Raw genomic sequence first — 12,426 nt, 5'->3', positions numbered from 1 at the left:
TAAATACAAAAGAGAAAACCAAAAATATGGTCCCCAACTAGCTTTGCATAGCTCAGTTTAGTGAAATTCAGAAAATAATTCAGTAGTAAAAGTATAATATATGCATATGTATAAGTATCATATATCCAATGTGAATGAACAACTGCTGTTGTTGCAGACCCTAATTATGATTTATAAATGCATACATGGATAAGTAAAAGTATTTACACAGCGAAAATAGGACTATTCTTTTTTACTTTCTGTCGGATTGAGCGGAATTGATTCTGTTTAATTGAAATATCACAATTTTCACCTGCGATTGACAATGACTTCCGCATAATTGCAATTTGCGCAAATAAAAACATACAAAATACATATGTATATACGTATATTTATAGTATAAGTAAATACGAGTACTTACACTCATCAAAACACAGGCAAACGAACAGGTAATGAAAAAATGTTAAAAGCTTTTTCGGCAGGCAGGCATACCTTTCATTACATTGGATGTAATTAAAACCGAGATTTTGACTTTAATATTCATTCAATATTCAATATTAAGTTTATTTTTATTATTACTACTTTTTTCAAAAAAAAGGAACACAAATTTACTACCGAAAGAAAAAATACCTTAGATACATCTGCTACAGGAAGCAATAAAACAATAAAAACATAAACTGTATTTGTTATAATGCATAATCAATTGCTAGTTTTGATTTTGCCTAGAAACAAGTCGACATTGCATTGCGGTTTTTCAATTCGTGTACATTTGGGACTTTTGATAAAGAGTTAAATTTTAATTTAACATTCAAACTCCTAGAAATATTATATTTTAGGGCATGCGACTTTTTTTTAAGTTTGGCGAATTTGTGTGGACTTCTCATTTCAGTTGTTTAATTTTATCGAAGTCGCAAAATCAGCCATACACGCCAATGCCCACCGACATATTCGTATGCACACAATTGTGGAAGCTCGAAACCAACCGGAGAATTTGTACAAATTAGGTTCATCACCATAAATAAGAATGTTTAACGAGCCAAGAATTTGAAAATATTAATACTGTTCCATATGCTTATGTATGTATCTATGCACTCGTATGTATGTATGATCGAATGTACACATTTTTTGTCATAGCCCCGCAGCTAGGCTGTTTATTTTCTTCTTTCGCTTTCCAGTTACCACTTTGAGCCTCCAAGGGCAACTTGTCAGTTTGGATGGGATTTCAAAAGGATTCGTTTATCCTGTTGAGCGAGTAAATTGACAGCGTTTTGAAATCGTGGGGGATCTGCCAAAGCACAAGTGGCGGCGCAGAGGAATATAGCAGCGAACTGGTAACGGAAACATTAATGAAAGGCGATAGCATTGGAATGCCCGCACACTCTATCCTCACCAGTCGTTGATGCTGTCGCCGGCTTGTTTTTGCTTTTACTGATGTTCCATCTTTGTGCGAATATTCGCGTCACTTGCAAGTTCTGGCTGATATACGCAATATTGCTTAAGAGCTTTTGCAGCAATAGAATTCTACGACTTGTGTTTTGTCTTGAAATGAAATCTGCAAAGCTTGTATTCGTTGCACAGATTTAAATTTATGCATCAAAGGATACCGGGAAGCAGGAAAAACTTAGCGCTTTATGGTAATTTTAATTAGAATTATCAACGAAAAAGGTTGCCAGGTTTATACCCAGGTGGCCGTTTATATTTTCCATATTTGCAACAAAACGTGTGATGAGGTGCAATTCGATATTTGTATGGAGGAGTTTGGTATTTTTTGCATAAACTTACATGTAATGTTTTCACTTACGACCTTTATTAGTTCTTTTCTCAGTGATCTGAAAAATAAATCTCGCTGAAAAGATGGAATTAACTCGTAAACTTTTTGTGCGATGATTTGTTACGATTTTCGACGTGGATTATCGAGACGGGAGAGCATTGATCAACCTACTTCGACTTTCGATGTTGAAGCACCACGCTTAGCCACTATGAAACGCTGGTACAAAGAGTTCCAACGTCGTAATAAAGAACGAATCCTGGATCTATGCATATGAGCTGGAAGCAAAACAGCTATCGACAGTATGGCTGTAGCAAAGCGAGCTTAATCCAACAAAAGTTATGTGCGGAACACGCAGCCCAAAGCTGGTCGTCTGTTTCTTCAGAAAAATCTGTTCATGCCGCAATTGTACCACTAGAAAAACTTAAAACAGTCAATTCTGAGTGCTACAAATCCATTTGTTTGACAGAAGTTTTCGGCCGAAGAGGAATCATCCTTCACCAATACAATGCGAGCTCTTATGTATCGACTCACATAAGAGTTTTTGAGCACTCAAAAGATCGAATTAATGGTCCATACAGTTTACAGCCCTGATTTGGGACTTAGTGGTTTCTTTTTGCTTCCGAATATCAAAAAGTGCAAAGTGGCAAAGTGCTTTGAAAATTAGTTCAAGCGAATGCAGAAATTAATTGACTTCGTTATTATTTTACAATTTTCAATACTGAGCGCAAAATATAAATAGCCACCCACATATTTTGAGGTAGAAGAAAAGAAAAGTATGTTTGATATACAGGAATAAATATTTCATACATAATATTGAAAGGAAAGATAAGAAATATTATTCCACCAGAGGTATTGATTTTCAATTGTACATAATTTTATATGATGAAGATGATTTAGCACCAAAAATAGCCCGATCTATTTTCAAAAGCTCAGCTATGGAAGCACGTAGTATGCATTCTGCCTAAAAATATCGGAAAATGTTCATTTAAAAAGCGCGCGTTACACATACGTCTAAACTTTTTTGCTGGAATGTTGGTACATCTGTGTGTGATCTACCAATTAGCTTATTTTTGGCATTTAATTAATTTAATTATATCAGTCAACCGCAGGTGTGCTCTGCGATTTTCGCTATGGATAAAAATATCTAACAAAGAATTCGTCTTAAATGTTGCGTTTTGAACGGGATTTCGTGTGTCGAACCGTGGAAAATGTTGCAGAAAGCCTATGGCGAGTGTGCTTTATCAAAAACACGGGTCTACGAGTGGTAAACGACTTTTGAAGAGGGCCGAGAAGTCGTGGAAGATTTGACCCAGTCTGGTCACCCATCAACGTCTTCAACGGATGAAAACGTCGACAAAGTCAAGGAAATGGTGCTGGAAAACAATCATTTAAGTTTAAGGGAGGTAGCTCGTGACCTTAGTGTGACTCACGAATCAATTCCCAACATTTTACATCATCAATTGGGCTTGTCACGCGTGGTTGGATTTTATTTATCGCAGTGCGGTTGTGATGCTCTTTGCTAATCTAAGTCAAAAGACAGTCAAACAGAAAAATACCTACAGTAAAAGAATTTGGCACTAAACTGCTCAATAAGAACAGATACGTACATATACAATATAATTATTTTTTTAGTGTACCCAAGCTCTGATTGCTCGACTCGTTCCAAGAGAGTTGAATTTCTTTCAAAAAATTCATCGGAAGAAGGTGGCTGAGCAAGAGCAACTGAATTCGGACTCAACGGTGATGAGACGTGGGTATAAGAGTTTGATATGCAAACCAATCAACAGGCGTCTGAAAGTGAAAGTCATGCTACTCGTTTTCTTTGATTATCATGGTATTGTGCACTCGGAATTCGTTGCAAATGGTTCTACAGTAAATAAAGAATATTACTTGAAAGTTAAGCGACGCTGTGCATAGGTAACGGCCCAATTTGTGGAAAGAAAACTCACGGATCTCGCACCATGATAACGCACCGTCTCACAAGGCTCATATTGTGCACACTGTTTTGACTAATAACTCGACAAATATCATCGAACCAGCGTATTCGCGGATTTAGCCCCCTGTGACTTTTTCCTTTTCACCAAAACTTAAATTGCCACTCCGTGGACGCCGCTTTGAGTCGATAGAGGCCATTAAGGAGAATACGCTGAAGGAGCTGAATATGATCTCTTCAACGCGTGACTGGACTAATCCAGTGTGTGGCATATGTGTATTGCTTCGAATGGAGCCTATTTTGAAGGCGACAAAATAAATTTTGATGTTTAAACAATTATTTTGCGTTTTATTGTACAATTCCTGGTACTGTTTAACATAATGTATAACAAGTAATGTGTTTTTAGTCTCTGAACGTGCAAAATTTTCTTTTGTGTGTACGGTGTGCATGGGGACCGGTTCAATCTCTAGGACTAGTTAAAATAAACAAAAATATCCGCTTATTTGATTTTGAGCCATAGAATTCAAATTTTAGTATGTTAGCATCTTCTTTATCATCTCCATGTATAATAATCTAGAATTGTGTAGCTTGGACAATTCTCCGACTTCTCTCATCTTTCCTAATATGACTAACTTCATCTCACTGGTAAAAGTACAATAAGTTCCGATATAACATTACGATTACTCGTATTCTCTGAAAAAATTGGCATTTTTTCTTAGTTGTTGTAAGTTAGATATGTATGATATCTGATGCGTTAAACTTTCTTGACATTCCATACCAGAAGCTTTGACACATCCATTACGAAAACATTAAGAAACGCCATGCCTGCATGTTTTATAGGTATTTTATGGGTGTCATATTTAGCACTTCAATTAGTGTGCCAGGGTGGTATGGTCTCAAATCTTATGAGCATACCAAATGTTAGAGCTTTTTTATACCAAAGTAGAGGATTTCTACAAAATACAGTTGATTCTAATGAATTGCACAGAATGCCACCTCAAAGTAAGCAAATTATTATTATTTTTCGATTTGCATTCCATTATTAAATTCTATTTGTGAATATGATCCATAATACTGTGTTTTCATACTGATAAAATAAGCATACATGGTATTTATATAAGTACATACGAAAATGCAATAAATCGGTATAAATGCAAATCTAGTATACAAGTACATACATATGAAGTAAATATAGTACGAATAAAATACTACGTATTCAATTGATTGTTAATGAATAGTTAAGATAATCGTACAACATGCACCCACCTCGATTTTGCGTCCCTCAACCACAGTGCCGTGAAGACGTTCGCGTGCCCGTTCAGCGTCGTTGCTATTTGCGAACGTTACAAAGCCAAAGCCCTGCAAGATGACACATGGAACACCACACATGTCACATTGCAGGCAAAAGGCCATTGTGCGCATTGGGTATTTTACAGCATCGCATTATCAACACATCACCAGCAAATTGTAATCGCAATCGCATGCAATCGGACAAGAAATATACATAAAAAAAGAAAAATAATATATTTCAGAATTGCGATCATTCAAATGGATTAAGGGTAATAAGAACGAATTCCATAAAACCATTAATTAAATATTTATTAATAGTTAATAGTTAACGTACAACTAAGGGGGGGTGGGATAAGGCATGCAGCAATAAGGATCATTCATAAATATTCATTTTTCTTCTACTGACTACTTTAACATGTTTTTCATAATTTCGGATTCCCTCTTACAGACTATACTAAGTGACTAAATATAAATTTCGTGTTTTCTTCAACTATTTTCAATTTCGACAATAACACACACCAAGCCTGTCAAACTATTATTTTTTCTGTATTCGTTGTATTGTAAAAAAACTAGAACAAACAGAAACGGTGGGAAAGATACAAATAAATAAGGATATAAATCAATTTACAGAGTACACGTTTTCCGTCCTGTTATTCGTTTACTTTTATGTTGTGTATCAACTATTCACCCGGTTTGCAAAAATACGCGGCTATAAATGAAATGCTTAGATGGTGTAAACATTTTCCAACTCGTCCTAACAGAAAAACAAAAATAGGCCTAGGCAAGGTGACACAAGAGGATTTTATATTAACTGCCTGAAGATTTGTAAAAACTGTTCCATAAATGTCAGTTATTTTCCTTTCATGCAGAAATTAAATTATTGGCACTTTTTGTTTAGGTTTAGATTGTCAGGAGTACACGAAATGCAAAAAGTTTTAAAAATTTAATGAAAATGTTATAGAAAAGTTTCAAGCGAACAAAGGAAAAACATTTCTCCTAAGTTTAAGGAAACTAAAACTTGAACTCAACTCAGCGGTTCACTGCTTCTACCAACGGAGGGAGGTGAGCTTTCGACACATTGAATACTGGCCAAGAATATTTCTAATAAATTATGGTAAGAAGCGTTCATGTTGTGGTCCTCCCCAAATGAAATAGGATTGGATATCTTTCGGATTTTATGGAAAAAAGCCAATACTTTGGAAAAAAGCCAATACTGACTAACCTCAGTCTAAAGCGTACTAGCGCTGAAATTGGTGCGATAAGTTCAAATTCAAATTCTTGAGTGGAGATGTTGGAACTGAGAGCCACTATATTTAACTGCATTTGACATGAAAGATTTTGAGTCTCTTATAATGCAAACAAAGATGCATTTTATAATAATGAAAATAAATTGGGACAATGGGAAATTTTAAATAAGTCTGTTACTTAAAGAAACGGTTAACTCAACTAGAAGAAGAAAGAAGATCCTTAATCAGATACCTGAAAGTTTGGTGCCTATCTTCTTTACTTTCGACTGTAAATAGAATACCCCTGCGACCAAACATAAAAAAAATTATTCAAGTCAACAGTAAATCTATGTAAATGCTTTTGGTTAAAAGAAAAACCGCCACAAACATTACAAGGCGACTAAGCGCCAGTAGTGCAAGGAAATAAGTTTCCATTTACATGTTGCAGCTTTAGACACATCAGGGGATATCGCCTGAAGAATTCCACAAATGTCTCAAAACCACCGTGACTTCACAGTGGTTTTTCAAAGAGCAGTTTGTATTTGTGTTCGGATGTGAATTTTTTGATTTTGGCTTCTTTGCTTTCAATGCATGAGATCCCATGTGTGTATGTATGTGTTAAGAAGTATCGGTACAAAAGTTTGTCGGTTGTTAGGTTGTAAACCACAAAACATATTGTGTTCAACTGTGGTGACTGCTGCATGCTGCATGGTGTGGCATCCTTTTGCAGCCAGCGTCCACTTGAACAGCAGCAGCTGCTAAGACAGGTGCAAGAGCGAATTCAATCTAGAAACGTTGTGGCAAAGAAGCTAGAAAGTTGAGCCAATCATTTCACATACAATGCAACTGGTAATTCTATTTCATGAACAAGAAATACTTTATCGCAGTGCGGTTGTGATGCTTTTTGCTAATCTAAGTCAAAAGACAGTCAAACAGAAAAATACCTACGGTAAAAGAATTTGGCACTAAACTGCTCAATAAGAACAGATACGTACATATACAATATAATTATTTTTTTAGTGTACCCGAACTCTGATTGGAAGGGAAATATAGGAAACGACCAGTATTTAAATAAATTTTAAATGGTATATTTCATGAATTGAGCGATTTTACTGCAAGAACTTATTTTGCATTTGCCACGCGAGGGTATTTTAATATATTACAATGAAAAACTCTTTGCATACACACATTGCCCTTTTATTTTTGAGAGAGGAATGCAAGGAATAGGCGAGGAATGCAATTTTGTAGGCTTATAATATACACATATACTCTTACATATTTCAAGGAACTAAAATGAAAACCTTTACTTACCTTGCTGCCGCGCTCATTGAAAATGATTTCTACATCCAAGATGGTGCCAAATTGCTGTTGGAGACAAAGTAACCGTTCATCCAGAAATATCGGGGCATTGTGAATATATCGTCAAAATATGAAGGAAGGAGCAAAGAATTATTTAAAGTAAAAAATCATTATTCACAACAGGCTAGAAACATAATTCATTAAACCATATAAGTAGTTGATACGGTTGGGCATCATTTGCTGACTCAACTCACCCCAAACATGGCGCGAAGGTCGGGATCACGGAATCGAAATGGTATATTTGAAACGTGCAAACGCTTTGGTTGATTTTTGGCATCGATGATAGCTTGCTGTTGCTGCTGTTGATGTAGTGGGACTAGAGCCGAGGTGAGGCTAGTAGCTACGGGTGTGGATGGCACGGCAGAGGTCATGATGCCACCACCGGCACTGACGCCGGCAGCGTTGAGGCAGGCTATGACCTGTGAAGTGCTTGCGCCACTCACTAACGGTGCCACAATTGATCCTGAGTCAACTGAGCCAGCCACTGACTGCGATGTGGACATAATTGTTGGTAACAAGCCAGTGCTAGGGACGCTAGTTGCAGTGCTAGTCGCGGCCAGGGTGTCAGTCGCAGCTGAAGTGGCGGTAATGGAGGTGGCGACAGCGCCAATCGTTGCTTGATCGCCTCCTAAGCCAGCAATAACTTGTTGTTGATGTGAGGTGGCGAGCAAATCTCCTCCGTTGCCGGGTGTGACGGTGGTTGTGATGGCGGTAACGCCGTTTGCGGTGGCAGTATTACTGTCGACCGACGAGACTGCAGCAGCAGTTGCGCCGCTTCCGTTTACAGATTGACTTTGACTAGTTATACAGCTGCTAGTGTTGGTGTTAGTTGTGGCTACGGCTACTGGGGCGCCTGAGCCGCAGGTTGCTGTCATTGATGTGATGGTGCTGCCACCACCTCCCGAGCCACCGCCAGAGCTATTGGAAATACTTTGTTGCTGCTGCTGTTGTTGCTGTTGCTGCTGCTGTTGTTGGGCGGCATTGACCTCTGACTCACTCTTAATCAATACTGAGGACTAGGGGGGGAAACGGAAGAGAAACGAACAATTTATAAATAATTTAAAGTACCGTTTTTACAAAGCGTAAATTGAAATGTTGGCGGCGTGTTGGAATTGGTACAATAAACTATCTACGAGCATCGAAATATGTTTCTTTCTAATTTGCATGCGTTTTGCACAAACATTTAAGATAACCTAATAAAATGAAGTATATTTAGTGCGCCATATCGTAATTATGCAGATTTAATGGCTGAGTTGCTTTCACAAGTAAAATACATACATACATGTTTACAAATAATACAAGTATACATAAATTCCAAATACTATTAAATGCTATTTAGGTACGCAGGACCTATTTTTGTTGTTAATATATATGAATTACAGTATGTGTTGTTTACTTCCCATGGTTGCCCATGCGAAGACCCATTTGGACGAATATGCAAAATTTCGTCCGTTGTGATACCATTGCGAGAATAAAAGAGAGAAAGACAGAACGAAAGGATAGACGAGAGGGAGTTATGCTTGGATGTTATAGAGAAGAAAACCGAATGCTGACTACCTACAGTTATGTTACCTCGCTTCATACTACGGACGAAATTCGCTAGGTATGTGATACTAAACCTGCTGCAAATAATATATAAAAAGTGAAAGCCCGCATATCTGAAACTCAGTCGGAGAGAGCAGGGCAGTTGAAGAGAAGGTGCTGACATGATTCCTACTCATCCTCTAGACAGTTGCTACAGCAAGGACTCACTAATACTAAGTCTCACAGAGTGGATACCTATAGGAAAATGTCCAGAAATAATGCCCGCGAAATTCGAGAACTGTGGCTTGCTAGTTTTAGAGGTTCTCTCGGGCGCCCCCGATAGAGCTGTGGCCAAAGAATCTGGCGACTTTGAATTTCATCTTGATGGGGCGGTCCTCGCAAAAACTCCTTCCCCAACCTTTCCGTTCAACTTCGAGCCCCTACCAGGCCCTGTCTTTAAATTTCACACCCCGTCCACTATTTCCTTGAGAAAATACTCTTTTTCGTGATGCTTGGTTGAGAGGATATCGACGTTTTCATACAATTATTTTCAGGCGCTATTATTAAAAGGGTTGACATATATTTTTTAAATGAAATTTAAAACAATATCATAAGTTCAGCGCTCTCATTAAAGCTTTTTTTGTTAAATTCACCGCTGAGCTTTTATACCCGTTTCGCAAATATCCGAAGAAGTGACGACTTTATGGATAGTCCTAACCAAACCATGATGTATGCTAGATGACGACCGCTCTGAACCCTTGGTAGAGTATATTTCTCTTCTTGCACAAACTTTTTCACGTTATTTGCTAAAACTTCTGCCATCGTAAAAATAATATTTTCCTAGGTCTTGCTGACGTGCCACTGCAAAACCTTCTTGCACCTTTACAATCATATATGTTTTAATCGCGGAGTAAACAGATGGAGAGTTCGCCTGCGAAAGGCTTTCATGTGGAGATCATCATAGATTAATCGAGACACGGATCTGGAAAACGTACCCAGTTCCTCAACCATGATTTTCTGCTTCCTCAAGGATTTTCCTTGAATTCACTTCCGCACAACTTTAAGGCTCTACTCGTCTGAACAATACACGGACGTCCGTTTTGATCCCGTCCTTCACATTAGATAGTTCTCAAAAGGGGTCAAGGTATGAAACACAAGCAGTCTGGCAAGCATGACAAATTTTTTAGCAACCTTGATACGATTTTACTTGTCACCTTACTCCACGTTAATCAAGTGAAATTTTAAACTAAACTGAATTGAATTTTGGGATTAAATATTTTTTCCAAAAAAAAAAAGAGTAACGTAAGCATTCAATTTGAAACCTAGAAACTTACTGCTTTGAAAATAATGTAACAGAACTTATTGCATCACTATGCAATAATTTTACAGAGCGGTTTGGAACCCGATACCTAACAAATGCTAGATACGCATAAGCGATTCGGCTACGGCGGTCGCCACTGCACTGGTAAAGTTGGTTTAACTAAATAGTTGCGCCGAAGGAGTTGCAGCAGAAATTGAAGCAAAATTTGCATATCAGCAATATTTGAATATCAGAAATAAATATTACAATCAGCTGCAAAACGCAATGACAGTTGTGCGTCATTCAGAAATCAAACGGCACATGCTTTGGAATTTTTGTTTTATCCTAAGAGTGGTGTCTGGTGTTTCACTTGACTAAATAATGTGACACATCGACAGAGATGTTAGGGCAATGATTGAGAGGTTCCTTGCAACCAGGTCCCTCGCATGAATGGGTTACTTATACACCAAGGCGTTCCGAAAAGCCCTGATATCGAAACGAATTATATAATATTTCCGTGAGATTTTCGCCAACTGATATGAGAAGAGGAAGCAACAACCAGTTGCCTTATTATTGCCAATTTGCAACATTTACATTTACATTTGTCATGTTCGTCATGCTCGTCGTCGGCCAATGAGAATTTGTGTGCGAAGTGGCAAAATAATAAACATCATGAAACTTCGCATCAGCAACGACGACAGCTTACCCCAGGGCACGTACATACATGCGTTTGATACATACATATGTAGCATATTTTTCCTGCTAAACGTCTGGCATTACGCCCACCAAGCAACGCTCGCCCACTCAGCGTAGGACCCCTTCCCATAGCGCCTTGTTGCAATGACACTCCCAATACCGCTGATGTTAATGTTGTTTAACACTTGTCGAATTTATCATTTCAGTTGAAGCTCTTGTTTCTGTTTTTGTGGCTGTTGTGCACATTCAATTTTTCGTTGCCATTTTGAGGTTGACAAGTAAGAAAATCCATTAAAACGATGGGGAACGCAAACAGGGCATCCTGACAAGCAAGGCAAGTAGGCAAAAGCCAAAGGCGTCAAATGGAAAACAAACAATGGTTGACAAGGCAACCAGGAGGAGAATTGACGGTACAGAGTAAGCAGTTCGGCGTTGTTAGCAAGAAAATACAAGAAGAGCACTTTCCGCAGCGCAATGGAAGAAATGGAATTATTGTCTATGTGCATGTGCCACATGAGCGCGTGCAACAACAATGAGCACTGAAATATTAAAAAAAAAAACACACACACATACGCACACAAACACTATTATACCACAGCCGGCAGGCTGACAAGCTCATACAGCAACTAATTTTATTTTGTATTTTTGTTGCTAGACTTCTCGCCTCTGCTTGGAATTTGCTGTGCAGCACTTTGCTAGGGACTTGGGGATGAGCCAGCTTTCCAACACTTCTGTAATTTAAGTCTGAGATACGTTTTGTTTTTATACCAGCGCGCACTTGTGCACAAGAGAATTATAATTTTGTTCACACAACCAGGATGAAGGAATCGAAATAGTGGATATAGACATATAAGTATATGCACCAAAACGAAACATACAGGGTTTCCGGTGGCTGAATTAGGTTTTAAATTAAAGTTGTTCGTGCCGGTTATTAGTCACGATATCACAGAGTAAGGGTGAACAAATTAGCTCAAAAGTAAAGACTACGCAACAAACCCAGCGAGCAACTCAGCACTAAAAGAAAATCTCGCTCGCGGGGTTAATGGCATTCCGCCATCACATCTTCAGCGAGTGGCACGGAGTTCGAAGACCAGATTCCAATAACTCATCCGACGTAAAAAAGAAATCCGCCCTTGTTTGCTTTGCAATAGTCATTGAAAAAAACTTTTATCATTCGTCTTTATTTTTTAATTAAGCTTTTAATCCCCAATTCTGCCATCGGACACCCTGTACATATTTTTTTTTTGCCTAAGGTCGGTTAGCATTGAAAATGTGCAAAATCGGTTAATAACCACGCTCACCTCCCACATAACGGTAATTTCCAAAACACAAACGTAATATCTCTATT

General features: G+C 38.1%; 1 protein-coding gene across 1 annotated transcript in view; it reads right to left on the bottom strand.

Moving 5' to 3' along the window:
• The window catches only part of LOC128860688 (box A-binding factor), an 86,086-nt gene that overhangs the window by 34,426 nt on the left and 39,234 nt on the right, over nt 1–12,426 (bottom strand). Inside the window, exons 4-6 of the mRNA XM_054098347.1 lie at nt 7,753–8,574; nt 7,511–7,564; nt 4,950–5,042 (exon numbers count right to left, since the gene is read on the bottom strand). Coding sequence (XP_053954322.1) covers nt 4,950–5,042; nt 7,511–7,564; nt 7,753–8,574 — 969 coding nt within the window. The remainder of the gene's footprint in view (nt 1–4,949; nt 5,043–7,510; nt 7,565–7,752; nt 8,575–12,426) is intronic.

This window comes from Anastrepha ludens, chromosome 4 (assembly GCF_028408465.1).
Source record: "Anastrepha ludens isolate Willacy chromosome 4, idAnaLude1.1, whole genome shotgun sequence".
NCBI classification, from domain to species: Eukaryota; Metazoa; Arthropoda; class Insecta; order Diptera; family Tephritidae; genus Anastrepha; species Anastrepha ludens.
This window is presented reverse-complemented; position numbering and strand designations above follow the sequence as displayed.